The 21,978-nt window shown below is 48.9% G+C and overlaps 1 protein-coding gene across 2 annotated transcripts in view; it reads left to right on the top strand.

The window, feature by feature from the left end:
- The first annotated feature begins 666 nt into the window (after positions 1-666).
- The window catches only part of ADAMTS10 (ADAM metallopeptidase with thrombospondin type 1 motif 10), a 44,406-nt gene continuing 23,094 nt past the window's right edge, over positions 667-21,978 (top strand). For both annotated transcript variants that reach the window (XM_083720234.1, XM_083720233.1), the window contains exons 1-6: positions 667-1,078; positions 6,784-7,106; positions 9,027-9,394; positions 13,705-13,864; positions 18,157-18,374; positions 21,772-21,855. In XM_083720234.1, the coding sequence (XP_083576360.1) occupies positions 7,019-7,106; positions 9,027-9,394; positions 13,705-13,864; positions 18,157-18,374; positions 21,772-21,855 (918 nt within the window). In that variant the 5' untranslated portion in view covers positions 667-1,078; positions 6,784-7,018. The remainder of the gene's footprint in view (positions 1,079-6,783; positions 7,107-9,026; positions 9,395-13,704; positions 13,865-18,156; positions 18,375-21,771; positions 21,856-21,978) is intronic.

The raw sequence follows: 21,978 nt of genomic DNA, 5'->3' as shown, positions 1-21,978 counted from the left end.
ATACAACATTTTGAGGACATCTGAAGGCAGCCCTGGATAGGGAAGTTTTTCAGTGTTTAATGTTACATTATGTTTTTATATATGTTGGAAGCCGCCCAGAGTGGCTGGAGCAACCCAGTCAGATGGGTGGGGTATTATTATTATTATTATTATTGAATAAGACATTACTATTTCCACCAGTTGTGGCAATAGTCTGTTCTGCCTCTCCTTTTTTTGGTAAATGTTTTGTGCCACGGGGGAAGTGGTAACTGATCAGGCCCAGACAGAGGGGGGGGGGCATATGGGCCACTTGGCCCGGGCCTCTGATTCCAAAGGAGGCCTTGGTCAGCATACATTCCCTAAGTATTTTTTAAAAGCACTATTGTATATGTATATTTTCCATTTTGTCTTTATATGCAGATACGGTTCAAGCCTTGAAATAAAATTATTTGTCAGCATAACTTTTGTGGAAATTATTTATATACTCACTTATTTATAAGACTTCAGTTATCCCCAGGGTAAAAAAAGGGGGGGCACATTATCTACCTGGCCCGAGCTGGAGGGTTTGCATCTGTCTCCCCCTCCCTTTTCCCGCTGAGGTTTAGCAACCCAGCGGTGCATTACATCTGTAACAGAGACCAGCCTTTCAATGGCGTCTCTCTTGCTTTCTCCTTCTCTCTTTTTTCCTTGGGTGAAGGTGGGGGGAAGCACTCTGGTGGCTTTTATTTTTTAATTAGCTTGGCCAAAAAAAAAAACAACAACAACCCCAACCCTTCTCTTTTGCTAAACAGCCCGGTCTGCTTCCTACAACCTCCATTTGCTTCCTGAAAAGAAGTCTCTCTCTCCCTCTCCCTCTTTCTGTTTTTTCTTCTCCTTCTTGCAACGAATCCGTTAGCTCAAGACTTCTTGCAGGAGGAGCATTTCCCCTGAATTTCCCCCTCGGCCGCTTCTCTCCTCTCTCCCTCTCTCTCTCCTTCTTCTCTTTCCAGCTGTTGCTTGGGGGAAAAAACTTTGCGCCCTGCGCTTGGATAACCTCTCTCGTCGGACCAACCGAAATTTCCGGCAAGAAGAAAAAGCAAAAAAACAAAATTAGAGAAAGGTATGCGAAGGGGAATTTATTTAATATATTTTTTTTCCTTTGGGAACTTTCTGGTTTTGCAAAGCTGGAGGGGGGTGATGAAGCGCTCCAGGGACGGAGTTGCAGAAACCGTGCGCAAAAACGCCTGGTTTGGGGGATGAGGCCGGGGACGCGGTCTCCCCCCCCCCGGCCCCCACCCGAAAAGATGTCTTGCTCGGGGCTTTCTGTCTCTCTCTGTCTCTGTTCCGGGGAATAGGGCTTGCTGCCTTCTGGGTGGGTGGGAAAACATTGCTGCAGGATGCCAAGTATGTTCGCCTCGCGTTCCCAAAATTCTACACGTATGCAAAAATCTCCAGGGCTGATCTCGACCAGCTGCAGTGGCGAAAGGAAGGAAGCATGACTTTCGGGGTCCCTCATCACCCAGGGGTCCTAAAAGCGGCTAAATTCATGCATTTATACAGCATAGCATTTCCCTAACTGGTACCCCGAGCTTCTTGGAAACTATAAGGCATAGGAAATATTTATTCCCACCCGCGGCTTTGACATGTTCATCAAAATCTGAGATGTAGTAGTTATTTTATTTTTAAGTGTGGCGATCTGTTGTAGGGCAATGCCAGGGACAGGGACTGCCCAAGTTGCTGGTTGCAAAGGGAACCCTATAACAGTGCCCCATAGCCATAGCTATGAAGTGGGGGCTGCCAGGTTTTGGGCCTCCAGAGGGGCACCATGGAGACCCCAGCCTGTGTGTGTGTGTGTGTGTGTATGTAGGGGGTGTCAAACTGGGTCTTTGACCTGGGTGAAATAAAGTCTACTCCCCCCCCATCAGCCCCCAAAATGTATGCCCGCCCCTGACCATCTAGTTGGGCCTGGTCAGTGTTCCAACATCAGTCTCCCTTTATATGGTGGCTTTGGGTGTGGGGTTTGTGTGCGAGAGCCAGCCCCCTCCCAAATTATTATTATTATTAGTACTAATTAAATTTGCGTACCGCCCTATACTGGCAGGTTTCAGGGTGGTTACAACATAAAACCACAGTATAAAATACATAATAAAAACATAAACAAGAACAACCCAATCTCCCCACCCCCAAAAAAACACATTTTAAAAGGGCATTGGATGTCAGCCAGCCAAAGGCCTGGCGCCGAAAGGGGTTTAATGAAGGCGCCAGGCAAGCCTCCCTGGGGAGAGTATCCCACAGGCGGGGAGCCACTGCAGAGAAGGCCCTGTTCTCAAGGAAGAAGCACATGAAAAAGGGCCTCAGGGTCTGGGTCGGTTCATATGGGTAGAGGCAGCAATGGGGGTATTGATGGGCATTGCCATTCAAATGGCGTGAGTACACAGCATCATGTGATCAATTCTGGAGGGTGGGGCTTACCTGCTCCCCCCCCCCATATTTTATTTAAGTTGGCACCCCTGTGTGTGTGTTTTCCTCCCAACTTTCTGACAACCTTTTAATTACCTTCATCTGCTAATTGGGCATCGCAGGATTACACGTCTACCTTCCCAACAAGCTTAAACGTGCTCCCTCGTCTCGGCTGCTCTTCGGGTGCCCACGAAAAATAAGTCAACAGCAGTGTGGGGTTTTTTTCTTCTTCTTCAAGCTGGGTTTCTGGCTCGGAGCTCTGGGTCATATGCTCTGATTGGATCCTTAAAAGCATTCCCTTCCGTCCAATTTTTTTTAAAAAAAACCCCACACTCCAATGCACCGCAGGCTCAATTCAATTAATCCCTTGCAACCTGTTGTTTTAATCATCCGAGCAAACTTTAGCTGAGTTGAAAAGCCAAGCCATTCGCTCAGTGACGTCTGGTGGGTTGAGAGTGTAAATAATTGGGCTTAGTAATAATTAAAAATGAGAGCTGGGGTTAGGAGGAGGCTGGAGGTGAGCATTCTCTTTTTACCTCCATTTCAGATGTTTCAAAGCTAAGGGCCGTGGCCTCTTTTTATATTCTGAGCCTTTAATAACTGCCTGACGGGTATGCAGTTCACCCTGTGGTGCCCTTTTTAGCACGAAGGCACTCAGGGACAGTTGAATTTCTGATCAGGTAGCGACCTTCTCTGAAAGGGATGTCTTGTATCCCGCTTGGACTACTGCAATGCGCTCTATGTGGGGCTTCCTTTGAAGGTGACCCGGAAACTACAACTAATCCAGAATGCGGCAGCTAGACTGGTGACTGGGAGCGGCCGCCGAGACCATATAACACCGGTCTTGAAAGACCTACATTGGCTCCCAGGACGTTTCCGAGCACAATTCAAAGTGTTGGTGCTGACCTTTAAAGCCCTAAACGGCCTCGGTCCAGTATACCTGAAGGAGCGTCTCCACCCCCATCGTTCTGCCCGGACACTGAGGTCCAGCGTCAAGGGCCTTCTGCCAGTTCCCTCACTGCGAGAAGCCAAGTTACAGGGAACCAGGCAGAGGGACTTCTCGGTGGTGGCACCTGACCTGTGGAACGCCCTCCCACCAGATGTCAAAGAGAACAACAACTACCAGACTTTTAGAAGACATCTGAAGGCAGCCCTGTTTAGGGAAGCTTTGAATGTTTGATGTATTACAGTATTTTAATATTTTTTGGGAAGCCGCCCAGCGTGGTTGGGGAAAACTGGGCTCAGGGTAGCTAAAAACAAATTTAAAACAATTATAAAAGCAGCATAAAATACAGTATAAAAACATGAATAACAGTAAAATTCAAAATTCAAAAATCTGTTAGATAATCCCCAGGGCTAGCTGGCTGAATTGGTCCTACTTGGGCCAGTGTGGAGGAGGCCAGGGGAGAATTAGCTGTGGGGTCTCAGAGCAGCTGATCTTCATAAAAGGGGAGTGGGAGGGAAGGGAAATAAAAGATCAGGCTGAATTCAAATTAAAGGCCAATTGGAATAGCTCTGTCTTACAAGCCCTGCGGAAGGAAGTTAAATCCTGAAGGGCCCTGGTCTCATGGGACAGAGCATTCCACCAGGTCGGAGCCATCACTGAGAAGGCCCTGGCCCTGGTGGAGGATAGTTAGAGAGAGGGAGACTGGCCCCCCAAAGGGCATTTGGTGAGCTTTGTGGCCAAGTCGGGGGGGGGATTTGAACCCGGGTCACAAACCCCCAGGTCCTAGGACAACACTCTAACCATTATGCCACTACTGGCTCCCAGTTGCAGAGAGCCAGTTTTTAAGATGGGGGTACAGAGAGACCCTGAAACAGACGAGAGCCTGCTATCCCTAAATCCCCCAGCCGAGTCCTACTCAGAGTAGACCCACTGAATTTAAAGCCGTCTACTCAGATGGGCCTACCCTGGGTCAGAGTTGTGTCAGCAATCGCCCGATGATGAAAGAACCACATTTCTGAGCTCCTGGTCTGCAAAACAAGAGCTCAAGGTCCACGGGTCCCGTTGCCTTCCTTGCAAAAATCCTTGCTCGCTTCTTCGCAGGCGGAGAGGGACCCCTCCAGCCCATCTGCTTCCCATTACTCTCTTCTGCAGCTGGATCCAAAGCCAGCGCGGCCGAGCTGTCTGCAGACCCAGTGGCAAAATTGGGAACAGACGCTCTCGCTCTCTCCTTCCCTTCAACAACAATCTGGATTTTTAGGGGGGGGGGGAGAATTAAGATGTAAACTAATCCTCTCTGTGTCCTTCTCCCTTGCCTCTCTCCCCACTGTTTTGTGCCCCAAGCACCTCACAGTTTCTGTCCTCCTTTCTTTCTCCCCCACTATCTTCCTCTTGAGCCACAAAATCTCCTCTATGAGCCACAACAAACCACTAGACAACCTTTAGAAGACATCTGAAGGCAGCTCTGCATAGGGAAGTTGTTGGTGTTCAATGTTTTATTGTGTTTTCACATATGTTGGAAGCTGCCCAGAGTGGCAGGGGCAAGCCAGTCAGATGGGTGTGGGGTATAAACAATAAAACAACAATTGCTGCTATTGTTGTTATTGAATAGGACATGCTCTAGTTATCTCCCGCTTGGACTACTGCAATGCGCTCTACGTGGGGCTACCTTTGAAGGTGACTCGGAAACTACAACTAATCCAGAATGCGGCAGCTAGACTGGGGACTGGGAGCGGCTGCCAAGACCACATAACACTGGTCTTGAAAGACCTACATTGGCTCCCAGTACATTTCCAAGCACAATTCAAATTGTTGGTGCTGACCTTGAAAGCCCTAAACGGCCTCAAAGGCCCAGTATACCTGAAGGAGCGTCTTCACCCTCATCGTTCTGCCAGGACGTTGAGGTCCAGCGCCGAGGGCCTTCTGGCAGTTCCCTCACTGCGAGAAGCCAAGTTACAGGGAACCAGGCAGAGGGCCTTCTTGGTGGTGGCGCCCGCTCTATGGAACGCCCTCCCGCCAGATGTCAAAGAGATAAACAACTACATTGGTACTCAGGTTAAGAACTTAATTCATTCCGGAGGTCCGTTCTTAACCTGAAACTGTTCTTAACCTAAAGCACCACTTTAGCTAATGGGGCCTCCCGCTGCCGCCACACGATTTCTGTTCTCATCCTGAAGCAAAGTTCTTAACCCGAGATGCTATTTCTGGGTTAGTGGAGTTTGTAACCTGAAGCGTATGTAACCCGAGGTACCACTGTACCTGACATTTAGAAGACATCTGAAGGCAGCCCTGTTCAGGGAAGTTTTTAACGTGTGACATTTTAATGTGTTTTTAATCTTTGTTGGAAGCTGCCCAGAGTGGCTGGGAAACCCAGCCAGATGGGTGGGGTACAAATAATAAATTATTATTATTATTATTATTATTATTATTATTATTATTATTACCTTCATCAGAGAAATGTTGGAGGGTATGCGCCTCAGGGTCACAGGTTTGAGCCCCACACTAGGCAAAAAGGTTCCTGCATTGGAGGGGGTTGAACGGGATGATCCTTGCGGTGTCTTCCAACTCTCCTGTTCTGTGATTATTATTTTTTTAATAATATTTATTAAAGTTTCAAAAAAATTACAAAAATAAAGAAAAAGAAAAATACAAAGTACAGAAAAAGTAAAAACAATTAAAAAGAAATCCATCTTTCCATGTCTTGTCTTTCATTTACTTGTTTCCTTGACCTCCTCACACCTCCCTTTTTTGTATTCTAGTTCAATTAATTATTTCAGCAAATCCTTTCCATTCTTGTTTTTATCTTACTAATTTATCTTAATATATTGTAATTTTACATTCTGACCTGTTAACAATCCATTCTTCCTTAACCCTATATAGAATTACTGCAAAAGCCACATTACATCTTTCCAACATCCTTTTAGCATTCCTTAATTTTACAGTGTTTCTGTAGATAGTCTTTAAATTTCTTCCAATCTTCTTCTACTGACTCTTCTCCCTGGTCTCGGATTCTGCCAGTCATTTCCGCCAGTTCCTTATAGTCCATCACCTTCATCTGCCATTCTTCCCGGGTGGGTAGATCTTGTGTCTTCCAGTACTTTGCAATAAGTATTCTTGCTGCTGTTGTTGCATACATAAAAAAAGTTCTATCCTTCTTTGACGCCAATTGGCCAACCATGCCCAGGAGAAAGGCCTCTGGTTTCTTCAGAAAGGTATATTTAAATACCTTTTTCATTTCTTTATAGATCATCTCCCAGAAAGCCTTAATCCTTGGGCACGTCCACCAAAGGTGAAAGAATGTACCTTCATTTTCTTTACATTTCCAACACTTATTATCGGGCAAGTGATATATTTTTGCAAGCTTGACTGGTGTTATGTACACCTCTCCTGTTCTGTGATTCTGTGACGCTCCTCTCCGACAGAGCGATGCCGCAGACTCCTGGCACATGCTGAGCGCCGAGAACCAGCCCCTCCGTGCCGTGCCGCCCTTGCCGCCCTTGCCGCCTCCTGCAGAGCACCCAGTGGCCGAGGATGGCATCCCAGGAACGGGGGACCCCTGTCTAAGCAAGCGTGGCGGCTCAGCGAAAGCAATGTTGGGGCAGACCCCCTCGGCCTGGTCCAACGCAGCCCCCATCGCAGCGAGCATCCTAGCCCACTATGGCGACGGCCTGGAGGCTTCTGACCTGGACCCTCGTCTCGGCCGTGTCCGTGGGCAACCTCCCAGGCTACGCCTTCCAGTCGCAAGGTACGGTGGGGGGGCGGGGGGGGGAAGGGGGCACAGGTTGAGCCCCAAGCTGCTAGACCTCAGTGCTAGTTTTATAGAGAGTTACACTCTGACCTTATTCTGCCAATACTCCATAAATATACTGAAATACAGTGGGCATTTGGGTTGTGAACATGATCCGTGCAACCTGAAACATTCGCAACCTGCATCTGCGCACACGCAAGTTGTGATTCGGCGCTTCTGCGCATGCGCAAAGTGCGATTTAGCGCTTCTGTGCATGCGCAACTGCCAAAACCTGGAGGTAACTCATTCTGGGACTTCTGGGTTTCGGCGGCCCGCAACCCGAAAAAACACAACCTGGAGCGGCTGTAACCCGAGGTATGATTGTATACTGAACAGTTTCTTGCCACTCTGTCGCTCCTAGATAACAATCCTGGCGTGACACACAAGGTGGCCAAATTTAGGGCAGCAGCAATTAAAATATGACATGCAATCATTGGTGCATTTCCGAGCACAATTCAAAGTTTTGGTGCTGACCTTTAAAGCCCTAAACAGCCTCAGCCCTGTAGACCTGAAGGAGCATCTCCACCCCCATCGTCCATCCCGGACCCTGAGGTCCAGCTCTGAGGGTCTTCTGGCAGTTCCCTCATTGTGAGAAGTGAGGTTGCAGGGAACAGGGGGAAAGGGCCTTCTCGGTGGTGGCGCCCTCCCTGTGGAACCAACTCCTAGCAGATGTCAGGAGATGAAGAACTACACAACATTTAGAAGACACCTGAAGGCAGCCCTGTATAGGGAACTTTAGAATGGTTGACATTTTATTATTTTCTATATTTTCTGGAAGCCAGTCCGAAGGGTGAGGTATTATTATTATTATTAGCCAGGATTATAACACATTGACCGACAAACATTCCTAGGTCAGAACGTCCCCCCCAAAAAAATTATTTTTATGTATATGTGATTTTACATTATTTTACTTTGTTCTGCGTTTTTTAATTTTGCAGTTGGTGTTCTATGTTCTGATACTAGTCATTGACCGTAATATAATGACTTACTTACTAGACCTCAAGGCAGGGTAAAGGAAGCTTTCTTGACCTGGGGCCTGCCTTTACTCCTGGGCAGCCTTCCAGCGGCGAGGACAGAGGCCAAATTGGGTGGGGGAGATGGGAGACTGCCTCTTCTGGGATGTCACATACTAGATGGACACAGAGGAACAGTGTGAGGAACCAGCTGGAGGACTCTCAAGAGAAGAAGCCTCAGAGCCTGTACAATAATTAGTGGGCAGAAGGAGAAAAGGGAGGACTGGGGGAAGGAGATGTTGGAAGCTGAAGGGGTAACAGGGCTTAGTGAGCAGGGAGAGTCTGTGCCAGAGAGCAGTCCAGAATCAAAGGCTGCAGCAGGAGAGGAGGGAGGCCAAGAGGCAGAGATGGTGTCTCCCCCTCTTGCTGTGACAAGCTCCCTTCCCTCCTTGTCCCCAGAACCAGGAGAGGCATGAAGAGGGCAGAGGAAAGGTTGCCTTTGTGCAGACACAGCCTCTGATTGCTTGGGGGAGATCCTGGATTGGATGGGACTGAGGCAGCTGCTTCATGGGGGCAAGACCTGCCAGAGATGATTTGCTTTGCTCACTAGGCCTTATTCATCCTCTATTTAGAAGGGGTGTACGAGTCCGGGGGTGGCAAAAACTGTGGCCCACTTAGTGCTGTTGGAGCAGCTGGACTCCCAACTCCCAGGAGCCAGTGTGACCATCGGTCAGAGGGGATGTGGGAACTCGACCCCAACAGCATCTAGAATGCCCCAGGGGCACCCCATCTCTCTCTTGCGGAATGAACATGGATTGCCACGCCGAGCAAAACCCTGTGAATCACCAGGGCACTGAACCCAGGTCCCGATTCACCCACGTGCATTTCTTTTCTCTCCCATGTGCATTTCCTTCCCCCCCTCCAGAGGAGTTCCTCTCAAGCCTCGACCACTATGAGATCGCCTTCCCCGTGCAGGTGGACCAGAATGGGGACTTCCTGACGTTTGACGTGAAGAGCCCGCGAAAGCGGCGGGCCCGTCGCGGGACGGGGGCCCCCTCCCACGAGCCCCCCCGGGAGCAGCAGGTCTTCTACAGGGTCTCAGCCCACCGGGCGCAGTTCCTCCTCAACCTGACGCTGCACACGAACCTGCTGGCAGAGCGGTTCCGGGTGGAGTACTGGCGGCACGACGGGGTGGACCGGAAGCACGAGTTCCACGAGGACTGCCACTACTCTGGCCACCTGCAAGACGAGTACCTCAACTCCAAAGTGGCCATCAGCAACTGCAACGGGCTGGTAAGCTGCCCCCCCCCCCCCGGGCTCAGCCTCATCTGTGCTGGGCCTGGGACCCTCCCCTAAAAAAACCCAACAACAGGGCAACGTTCTAGTCCTCATTGCTCCCTAAAAACAATGTAAGATTCTAGTGAAGTCACAGGGAAGCAGGCAGAGGGCCTTCTCAGCAGTGGCACCCTCCCTGCAGAACACCCTCCTGTCCAATGTCAAAGAGAAGAGGAAAAAACACATACACAACTTTTAGAAGACATCTATTGGGAAGCTTTTAATGGTTGATGTTTTATTGTGTTTTTAATATTTTGTTGGGAGCCGCCTACCGTGGTTGGGTAAACCCAGTCAGATGGGTGGCATATAAAAACTAAAATCATTATTATTATCATTCCCAGAGAGAGATTTACACTATTCCTTCCGAGTGGAAAAGGTTTGCACTTCGGGAAAGAGGTTCTGCAGACCTTCTGTGGGCGACTCTTTCCACTCTTCACTTTGGAAGATCCTCCTTGGTTTCTCAATCCGAGACTCATTCTTTCCCTCTTTACAATTCAAGGAGGAAAATTTTGCAATGTCTCCTCCTGTTGTCACTGTCTCTTTGGCTCCCGGCCCAAGGACATGGCGGTAACTCAGTAAATGCCCCCAACACGCACCCCCAGACAATTTCCTAACCATGCAAGATCCCGGAACAGATTCTGGAGCAAGAAATTAAGATGATCCTGGCTGCTGGGTCATGCTAAAATCCAGACCGGCAGGAACTCTCCCCACTGATTTTGGAAAGCTGTTTGCCTGTTCACTATGCCTTCAGACACCTCTTAAGACCTCGCTGCCAAATTTTGCAGGATCACAGCCTCCAACATTTCTCTGGGGAAATTAGGGACATCCTATTCAACAACAGGACGTGGGTGGCGCTGTGGGTTAAACCACAGAGCCTAGGACTTGCCGATCAGAAGGTCGGCGGTTCGAATCCCCGCGATGGGGTGAGCTCCCGTTGCTCAGTCCCTGCTCCTGCCAACCTAGCAGTTCAAAAGCACGTCAAAGTGCAAGTAGATAAATAGGTACCGCTCCGGCGGGAAGGTAAGCGGCATTTCCGTGCGCTGCTCTGGTTCGCCAGAAGCGGCTTAGTCCTGCTGGCCACATGACCCGGAAGCTGTACGCCGGCTCCCTCGGCCAGTGAAGCGAGATGAGCGCCGCAACCCCAGAGTCGGCCACAACTGGACCTAATGGTCAGGGGTTCCTTTACCTTTATTCAACAACAACAACTTCCCTATGCAGGGCTGCCTTCAGATATCTTCTAAAAGTTGTCTAGTTACTGGATCTCCTTGGCTCAGGGATTGACTGCATCACTGCATACCCCACCCCCCACATTTCTCTGACGAAAATGGGGACGTCCAAAGGGAAAGCGGGACATTCCGGGATCAAATCAGAAACCGGGACGGCTTCTTTAAATCTAGAACTGTCCCTGGGGAATTGGGACACTTGGAGGTCTGCAAGATGGTACCTGGGATCAAGGTGCAGGTTTTCATCTATACAGTGGACACTCGGGTTGCCAACGTGATCTGTGTGGCATGCATGTCCGCAATCTGCAGTGGCGCGTCTGCGCACGCATGGGTTACAATTCTGCGCTTCTACGCAAAGCGTGATTTAGCGCTTCTGTGCGTGCACGACCCCTCAAACCTGGAAGTAACCCGTTCCGGTACTTCTGGGTTTCGGCGGGTCCGTAACCTGAAAAAACGCACCCTGGAGTGTCTGTAACCCGAGGTAGGACTGTATTTGGATACTGCCAGGTGTCATTCTGAATCAAGATGGTGGACTAAAACTTTCAAAACTGCAACGATACCAACCAAATTTGGCTAGATTGTTCCTTTGTCAATGTTTAAATGCCACCGGACACTATTTTAAGAACCTGGGAATAGCTCGCTGAATCAGGCCAACGGCATCTAGCACAGCATCCCGTTCTAGCCACTGATAGCCCTCTCCTCCATGAATCTGTCTAATTCTCTTTTAAAGCCATCCAAGTTGGGAACCATCGCAGCCTCCTGTGGCAAGGAGTTCCATAGTTTAACTCCACTGCGTAAAGAAGGACTCCCTTTTATCTGTCCTGGATCTTCCAACGTTCAGCTTCATTGCATGCCCACGAGTTCCCTAAACTCGAAAGCCCCAGGCAATGCAACCTTTCCGATGCGACTCCAAACGCAGGCCGAATTTCTCTCCCATCTCTGCAGCGGAATGAAAAGGAATATTGTCGAGCAGCGCCGGATAAGATGGGAAGGGAAGCCCTCCTCCCAGGGCGCTTTTAACTCTTAAAAAAATAAGAGTTTCCTCTGCTCTCTCTTTTAAAGCATTTGGGAAATCTGCTTGCACGGTTATCAGTTGGTTTGTGGGTCCCCCAACTTTTTCTCTCTCCCTCCAAGCCCCCTCCACAAAGAACCAGAGTTGAATCACTTCTGTGTGCGTGTAATGAAAAGTTTCTGGTTTCCCAGCCCTAGAAAGGGGCGGTGTTGATGGCCGTGCTGTGGATTTCCTTTCCGGACGAAAGCTTTGTTGCTCTTGGCTGCAAGCCACGCTTCCGAGGACAAGTGGGGTAGTGTGAGGCTAGGCTGGCAAGGAGTCCGGCCGAAAACTCGAGCGTCAGCCGGAGAGAGAGAGCAGCTGGGAAGGAGGAGAGGGGGGTCACCTCGTGGCTTGCGGGCAGGGTCACCCTGGGGTGCAAAACATAAGGACAGCCTGCTGGGTCAAGACAGTGGCCCACGTAGCCTAGGATCCTGCTCTCGCAGTGGCCGTCCAGATCATGGAATCATAGAAGTTGGAAGGGACCCCCTGAGATCCTCTAGTCCAACAACCTGCAGTGCAGGCTTCCTTTGGAGAAGCAGGACCCAAGCACAAGCTCTTTTCTTTCCTGTGTTTTCCAGCAACTGGTATTCAAAAACATTTGTTGCCTGCAAACCACAGCCATTAATGGCTAGTAGCCATTATTATTATTATTATTATTATTATTATTATTATTATTATTATTATTATCACCGTATTTTTCGCTCTATAAGACGCACCAGACCACAAGATGCACCTAGTTTTTGGAGGAGGAAAACAAGAAAAAAAATATTCTGAATCTCAGAAGCCAGAACAGCAGGAGGGATTGCTGCACAGCGAAAGCATCAATCCCTCTTGCTGTTCTGGCTTCTGGGATAGCTGCGCAGCCTGCATTCGCTCCATAAGACGCACACACATTTCCCCTTACTTTTTAGGAGGGGAAAAGTGAGTCTTATAGAGCAAAAAATACGGCAATTCCAATTTATATACCACCCTTTATATACCAGTCCCAGGGCAGTGAACAACATTAAAAACACATTTCAGAACATCAGTGATACAAACATAATAAAAAGCAAACTGACAGACAGCCTAATAAGAAAGCAATCGTCATAACAGTCTTCTCTGCCACACGTTCACAGGCCATAGATTATTTAATAGCCATCGGCCTGGGCAAAGAGCAATAGTTTTGCCTGGCACATGTCGTGATGCTGCCAGGCGAGCCTCTCTGGGAAGAGCATCCCACAATCGGGGAGCCACCACAGAAAAAGACCCTGTCTCTTGCTGCCACTGGCATGGGGGACATAGAGAAGGGCCTCCGGTGACAAGCGTGGGGTTGGTTCATACCGGGAGGGGCTATCCTTAAGGTATTGAGGTCCTGAGCTGTGCCAGGTTTTGTAAGGTTGGCACCAGCACTTTGAATTGGGCCTGGAAACTGATTGGCGGCCAGTGCGGTTGTGCCAGGATTTGTGTTCTCAAACCACCTTGTTCTGGTGAGTGATCTGGCCACTGAAGTTTTTGGACCGTCTTCATAATAATAATAATAATAATAATAATAATAATATCTTTATTGTCATTGCCCCCTCTCGGGGACAACGAAATTACTTGGCTGCTCCATCTACCCAGGTAGGGCACTCCACACAAAATCAGAACAACTATAGAAACACTAGTTAAAACAATACAGTATAATACAGCAAGGAAGATTAGATGACTTTCAAAGTCCAGGCTTCCCTTTCAGGGCCGAGATCGCTCTGGAGAAGAAGCTGTTCTTGAGACGGCTCGTTCTTGTCTTCATCGCCCTGTATCTCCGTCCCGACGGCAGGAGCTCGAAGAGACAGTGACCAGGATGCGATGGATCTTTTACTATGTCCAGTGCCTGCCTCTGGCACCTTGTGGCATAAATCTGCTCTAAGGTGGAGAGTGGGCAGCCAACAATGCTCTCTGCTGCCTTCACAACTCTGCTTCAGAGTCAGACCCACGTGTAAACGCATTGCACGTTCCTCCTCTTCTCGTTCCAGCATGGTGTGATCATTGCAGACGGCGAGGAGTACTTCATTGAGCCCCTGAGCCCCAGCACCAATATCAGTGGGGGGCACGAGAGCGAAGGGAGTCCCCATGTGGTCTACAAGAGATCGTCTCTCCAGCACCCACACATGGACGCCGCCTGTGGGGTGCTAGGTATGCCATGGGCCAGATCCGGGTGGATAAACTCTACAGACATTGGAAGGGGCACGAGGGTCATCTAGTCCAACCCCTTGCAATGCAGGAACCTTCCACCCAACATGGGGCTCAAACCACCACCCTGAGAGTCTCATACTCTACCAGCTGAGCTATGGCGTCCGTATGGCTGGGATGCAGTCCTTACTTGCCTCTCTTGCTGGGATGGAGGGTAAAGAGAAGGGGTGTTTCCATAGCTGTCAACTGTCCCTTATTTGGTGGGACAGTCCCTTATGCCAGCGCTGTGTCCCGCTGCTGTCCCCTATTGATGATGTCCCTTCAATTTCCCGGGTTTCAAAGGAAGCAGCTCCTCTCCCTCCCTCCCTGCCGGCCAGGGAGCTTGCATGCCTTGTGCCAATCAAATCGGCCGCGTTGCCTGGGGACTCGCCTTTGCTCAGCGCTTCCCAGCGGAGACGTGACGGTGGTTTTCCTTGCTGCATCCCCTTTGCTGGGTTGCTGCGTTGTGGGAACCACCGCTTGAGGCTTCATTTGGCTGCTGGCTGGCTTTCTGCCTTTGGCTCACAGGGGCTCAGCAGTTGAACATACCTGTGCTTGGAAAATCCCTTATTTTGTCTGTTGATCCCTTATTTCCAAGGCTGCTTGTCAGTGGCGTAGCGTGGGGGGTGCAGGGGGAGCCAGCCGCACCGGGCGCAACACCTGGGGGTTAGGGTTAGGGGGCGCAAATCCACGGGTTAAGGGGCGCAAATCCATGGGTTAGGGGGCGCAAATCCATGGGTTAGGGGGCGCAAATTACTTGCCTTGCCCCGGGTGCTGACAACCCACGCTACGCCACTGCTGCTGGCCCCTTATTTTCAAATCTGTAAGTTGACAGCTATGGGTGTTTCTGAGTGTAGAAACTTGCCTGCTTTTGCTTTTCGACCCACCTGGCCCCTGGAAGGTTTCCAAGGATGAAATGTGGCCCCCAGACGGTACAACGCTCCCCTACTCTGCTCTGCATATTTATCTGGGAGTAGGCCCCAACTGAACGTAGCGGGGTTTATTTCTGAGTAAACACGTATTGGGTTGGGCTTTGCAGCTTCAAAGCAACAGGAAGCGAAACACCCTTATGTAAGTATTTGGGTGTTTATTTAAAGTATTCCTGTCCTGCTTTTTTCCACCGAGCATCCAGCCACAAAAAAAGAGAATAGCGTCAAGCTAGGAGTCTTGACTGACTGATGTAAGCTGATTTCAACTGCAAAATATTATTTATAACAACTGGACAAACATCAACGTATTTTTTTGAAAGTACCCATTTGTAGAATTGGAAGGGACCCCCCAGGGTCATCCAGTCCAACCCCCTGCAAAGCAGGAATTGCAGCTAAAGATTCCCCCAATCTCTGCTTATAAATCTCCAAGGGAGAGTCCGCCACTTTCTGCCTGCTTTTGCCTCTGGCGTGTGGCCCCTGAGTGGTTGCACAGATAGGGATGTGGCCCTTGAGCCGAAATAGGCCAGAAATCTGCTTGGCGGTAGAAATTTTGAAAGCCATCTGGGAGGCTCAGTGAGGAATGCATTTTGACCTAACAGACGCTTGGTTCAAGGATGTGGTTTTGGATTCCGGTTTGCCTTTGTGGGGGAGACATACGCCTCCCGCTAACTTGGGAGCTGGAATCCAAAGGATCGGATTCCCGGATACCAGAAGGAGTAAAGAAGAGGACACTGTCAAAGCCATTTTGCATTGAATGCCGCCAAGCGGCCTTCTGCTGCCCTCTTCAAGCACTCTGGTCATTCCCTGCGTTCTCTGGGCAGGAGCGAATCTGCTTCCAATTTGTTTTTGGGAGAGATAACAATCCCCAAAACAAGCAACTGGCGCTCTGCATCCGGGCTCTTTCAAATGCTGCTCTGCCTCCTGATCCGGGCCGGTTTAGTTCCCAATACTGTTCCTGAAATCTGGAAGTGGCTTGAAATATACTCGGAGTTGAGAGTGGATTTCATGCTCTGTATTCAGCTCATAGTGGTGAGGAGGAATGGATGTTCCCCCAGAATGTCTGCTTTATATACATTATTTACACAATGGGCCCCATGTGATTGGCTGATTCCGGGATTATCCTGTAGGACAATGAGGTTGTGGATTCACTTCCACCTGGAGCTGGATTGGGTGGCTCTTGTGGACTAATCAGATTGCTGCATTCTGGATCCTATTGTTCTAGGACCAGTCAGACTGCTGCATTCCGGATCCTATTTTTCTAGGTTCAATCAGACTGCTGTGTTCTGGATCCTATTGTTCTAGGACCAATCAGACTGCTGCATTCTGGATCCTATTGTTCTAGGACCAATCAGACTGCTGCATTCTGGATCCTATTGTTCTAGGACCAAATCGACTGCTGCATTCTGGATCCTATTGTTCTAGGACCACTCAGACTGCTGCATTCTGGATCCTATTGTTCTAGGACCACTCAGACTGCTGCATTCTGGATCCTATTGTTCTAGGACCACTCAGACTGCTGCATTCTGGATCCTATTGTTCTAGGACCAATCAGACTGCTGCATTCTGGATCCTATTGTTCTAGGACCAAATCGACTGCTGCATTTTGGATTCTATTGTTCTAGGACCAATCAGACTGCTGCATTCTGGATCCTATTGTTCTAGGACCAAATCGACTGCTGCATTCTGGATCCTATTGTTCTAGGACCAATCAGACTGCTGCATTTTGGATCCTATTCAACTTAGTACATAACATGACCCTTACAATGGGCAATTGTCCAGGCCTAGGTGGCCTTAAGAGGATGTCCAGGCTTAGGAGGCCTTGAGGACTGGCTGGGCCTAGTAGGCCTCAGGGATTTTTCAGGCCTAGCAAAGGAAAGGTAAAGGACCCCTGGGCGGCTAAGTCCCGTCAAAGGCGACTCTGGGGTTGCGGCCCTCATCTCGCTTCAGGCTGGCATTTGTCCGCAGACAGCTTTCCGGGTCATGTGGCCAGCAGGACTTAACCGCTTCTGGCGCAACGGGACACCATGACGGAAACCAGAGCGTATGGAAACGCCATTTACCTTCCCGCCTAGTAGGTCCTGAGGATTGGGGGAGCCTAGTAGGCCTCAGGGATTTTCCAGGCTTAGAAGGCCTTGAGGATTGACTGGAGCCTAGCAGGCCTCAGGAAGTGATTGAGCCTAGTAGGCCCCAGGGATTTTCCAGGGCTACTAGGCCTTGGGGATTGGCTGGGCCTAGCAGGTCCCAGGAATTGGCCAAGGATTGGCTGGGCCCAGTAGGCTTCAGGGATTTTTCAGGCCTAGTTGGCCTTGAGGATTGACTGGGCCTAGTAGGCCTCAGGTATTTTCCAGGCCTAGAAGGCCTTGAGGATTGACTGAGCCTAGTAGGCCTCAGGGATTTTCCAGGCTTAGAAGGCCTTGAGGATTGACTGAGCCTAGTAGGCCTCAGGGATTGGTCGCGGATTGGCTGGATCCAGTAGGCTTTAGGGATTTTTCAGGCCTAGGCTTTAGGGATTTTTCAGGATTGGCCAGACCTAGTAGGCCTAAGGGATTTTCCAGGCCTACTAGGCCTTGGGGATTGGCTGGGCCTAGTAGGCCCCAGGAATTGGCCAAGGATTGGCTGGGCCCAGTAGGCTTCAGGGATTTTTCAGGCCTAGTTGGCCTTGAGGATTGACTGGGCCTAGTAGGCCTCAGGTATTTTCCAGGCATAGAAGGCCTTGAGGATTGACTGAGCCTAGTAGGCCTTGGGGATTTTCCAGAGCTACTGGGCCTTGGGGATTGGCTGGGCCTAGTAGGCCTCAGGTATTTTCCAGGCCTTCTAGGCCTTGGAGATCGGCTGGGCCTAGAAGGCCTCAGGAATTGGTCGCGGATTGGCTGGGCCCAGTAGGCTTCAGGGATTTTTCAGGCCTAGTTGGCCTTCAGGATTGGCCAGACCTAGTAGGCCTAAGGGATTTTCCAGGCCTATTAGGCCTTGGAGATTGGCTGGGCCTAGTAGGTCTCTGGGATTTTCTGGGCCTAGAAGGCCTCAGGTATTGGCCAAGCCTAGTACGATTTAGAGACTGAGCAGGCCTTGGGGGGGGGGGGGGGAGTTGGCCAAGCCATGGACTGGCCAGGCCTAGTAGGCCTTAGAGTTTGATAGGGCCTAGTAGTCCATCTTAAAGATTAGCTGGCTCGAGGGTTGCCCTGGCCTACTAAGCCTCCGGGATTGACCAGGCCTAGCATGTTTTAGAGACTAGCCAGACCTAGCCGGCATCTGGATTTGTCGGGCCCCGCAGGTTTTGGGGATTGTGAGTGGAGAAAGCACTCTGCCTCACCGCCGTTTCCCCTTCAGACGAGAAGCCGTGGAAGGGCCGCCCGTGGTGGCTGCGGGCCTTGAAACCCTCCCCAGCCAAGACGCTGAGCAACTTCACCCAACGGGGGCAGCTCCCGCTGAAGAGGTCGGTCAGCACGGAGCGCTACGTGGAGACCCTCGTGGTGGCCGACAAAATGATGGTGGGGTACCACGGCCGGCGGGACATCGAGCAGTACATCCTGGCCATCATGAATATTGTAAGTGTTATAACCAAGCACCCAGCCACTGGTTCCCATTTGGGGAACTTTGGGCCAGCGGTGGGATGTGCAATGCAAACCTTAGTGCCTCCTGAAGTCCATTTACGCGCATTAACTAACTCCAGTTTGGATAATTATTAACTCCGATTATTGGAGGCTGACTCCCGTTTGCCAGAGGTCTGCCTTTGTTTAGCTGTTTGTTTTCATTTGGGAAATGTATCTTCCTATATACATAGAAACGTAAGGCTGTCGTCACGTAGCTACAAACTGCCTCCACACCATCCTGGATTTGCATGAATTCAGGGCGAGGGAGGAGAGCAAAATGGTGGCTATAAATGAAAGCAGAGGTTTGAATAAAGCAGGGATGGAGGGCTTGAAGGAGTTGTGAGAGGGTGGGGTTTGGGTGAGATGTCAAGAGGGTTGACAAGAGGGGTGCTGGGGTTAGCATGAGGTTGGTGGGGGTAGCTGCGGTTGGTGAGCAACAGAAGTAGGGGAAGCAGCAGCCCTGTGTGTATATTTGTGTGTAATATATTTCATTAATTTAATTGCTTCCTATGAAGCATCTTTAAGTTATGCACACACACACTACACACACACATATACATATCTACATATATATACATATATGCACATATATGTGTGCATATATACATATATATATATATAAATATATATATATACATATATATACATATATATATGTATATATACATACATATATATATATATGCATATATATGTGTGTGTGTATATATATATGTGTGTGTGTGTGTGTGTGTATATATATATATATATATACACACACATACATAACATATACATAGTTATGTGTGTGTGTGTGTGTGTGTGTATATATATATATATATATATTTGCTTTTGTAGATTTATATATATATATATATAGATATAAATAGATATATATAGATATATATATATATTTGCTTTCGTAGATTTTCACGGGTACAGGAATGCAGGTTTTGGTGTCCTCGGGTGTCTTCCCGTGTAAAAGTTGGGGTGTCTAGGCGACGTTTCGACGAGGTCTCACTCGTCATCTTCAGGCTGGTGCTTTCGGCTTCTTGTTACTGGAACAGAGCGGGATCTCAATGTTTGAGTTCCTATAAATACTGTAGAGGGGGTGTGGTGTCTAGCCTCCAATGTTCTGGGCAGAGAGGAAGTTCCCAGGCTAGTGTGCCTTTTCTTCTTTTGTTCCTTAATTACTTGAGAGATACCTTGAGTGATTTCTTGAGTGATATCCTGAGTACCACTTAGGTGGGTCATTAGGTGTGGATTAGTTGCTAAAGTCTTTGTGTCTTGACCTCTTGAACTTTGTGAAGAGTTTTCCTGAGAAGATGGCTGTATTGCACTTAGTTGTGCTTTGGCTTGGCTTCGTGTATAGGGGCGAGCTGTGGTTTTGTGGCTTGTGTCAGCCAGATCTGTGTAGGGATTGCAGGGGGGTGCAGCATCCGGAGGTGCCACCATGGATTGGCTACTGGATGGTGTCAGTAATTCATCTGTGGAGAGGGTCTGGGTTTGGGTCTGGTGTGGTTGATTGGTGTTGGCGTTCTGTGTGCCTCTGGATCTGGTGTCAGTTTTTGTGGGGAGGGCTAATTTCCAGATGTCTGGCAAGCGGGATGTGTCGTCACGCTTGTTCATGTTGTGAGGGTGTTTCTCTATCTCGATGGCTTCCATGATTATTCTCTTGTGGTGATGTTCCGTGTTAAAGAGCAATTTGGAATCTGCAAAATTAATTTCGTGTCCTGTTTCTTTCATGTGTTGGAAAAGAGAGGAAGTTTTTTCTTCTTTTTTGACGGCATTCTTGTGTTCTGCGATACGTGCATTTATTCGTCTGTTTGTTTGTCCAATGTACGTGGCTGGGCAGACTTTGCAGGGTATTTCATAGATCCCTTGGTTTTCCAACTGGATTTTATCCTTGGGGTTTCTGAGGATATTGGCTATTTTTTGGTTGGTGCAAAAGGCTGTTTTGATATTGTGTTTATGGAGGATTTTGCTAATTTTATCTGTAGTGCCCTTGATATAAGGAAGGAGGGCCATGCCATTGTTTTCTTCTGTGTCTTGGTTTTTGGGGGGTGTTTCCATCGAGATAGAGAAACACCCTCACAACATGAACAAGCGTGACGACACATCCCGCTTGCCAGACATCTGGAAATTAGCCCTCCCCACAAAAACTGACACCAGATCCAGAGGCACACAGAACGCCAACACCAATCAACCACACCAGACCCAAACCCAGACCCTCTCCACAGATGAATTACTGACACCATCCAGTAGCCAATCCATGGTGGCACCTCCGGATGCTGCACCCCCCTGCAATCCCTACACAGATCTGGCTGACACAAGCCACAAAACCACAGCTCGCCCCTATACACGAAGCCAAGCCAAAGCACAACTAAGTGCAATACAGCCATCTTCTCAGGAAAACTCTTCACAAAGTTCAAGAGGTCAAGACACAAAGACTTTAGCAACTAATCCACACCTAATGACCCACCTAAGTGGTACTCAGGATATCACTCAAGAAATCACTCAAGGTATCTCTCAAGTAATTAAGGAACAAAAGAAGAAAAGGCACACTAGCCTGGGAACTTCCTCTCTGCCCAGAACATTGGAGGCTAGACACCACACCCCCTCTACAGTATTTATAGGAACTCAAACATTGAGATCCCGCTCTGTTCCAGTAACAAGAAGCCGAAAGCACCAGCCTGAAGATGACGAGTGAGACCTCGTCGAAACGTCGCCTAGACACCCCAACTTTTACACGGGAAGACACCCGAGGACACCAAAACCTGCATTCCTGTACCCGTGAAAATCTACGAAAGCATATATATATATATATATATATATATATATATACTATACACAAAATAGGGCATGCTTTCAATTAAACCAATTACAGTTGTAAAAAGCAATTGCATACCCAATACCCAACATTTCTCCGATTAAAACAGGGATGTCCTAAGGAAAAGCAGGACATTCTGAGATACTTAGAAACCAGGGCGGCTTCTGTAAATGCGGAAATGATGCTGGAAAATAGGGACACTTGTACGGTTTGCAACTTCATGTACAAAAACAAATGCAAATATATTAATAAATATTGAGCACTAGGACCTTGCTTTATTTTTAAGAAATATTTTAGCTCACTGTAGAATATCTGCATTGCGTGCGAAAGGTTTAATCCCTGGCATTTCCAGATAGATAGAAACCCTGGAGAGCTGCTGCCGGTCAGTGCTGACCTTACTAAGCTACACTGACCGATGGTCTGTCTTGGTTAAAGGCATCTTCCTCTGTCCCATTGAGAAAGATACAAAAGCCCATCATCGTTCAGCCTCCGCCAACCGTCTTGTTTTTTAACACTGGTCTTTCCTTGTTTCCTGGAGGTCAGGTTGCTAAACTTTTCCAAGACTCAAGTCTGGGCAATATTGTCAACATACTGGTGACCCGGCTCATCCTTCTGACAGAGGACCAGGTGAGGGAGTGCCCCAAGAGAAAGAAAGAGGGACCAGGGCTGGTATCACTGAGAAGCTTCCCCAGACAATGATGGTGGCGAAAAGGGGGAACAGAAAATGGCGGTGGTTGCTTGTTTGCTTGC

This window comes from Podarcis gaigeae, assembly GCF_964106915.1.
Source record: "Podarcis gaigeae genome assembly, chromosome: 18".
NCBI classification, from domain to species: Eukaryota; Metazoa; Chordata; class Lepidosauria; order Squamata; family Lacertidae; genus Podarcis; species Podarcis gaigeae.
The sequence above is the reverse complement of the archived record's forward strand: the minus strand, read 5'-3'. Positions and strand labels throughout refer to the sequence as shown.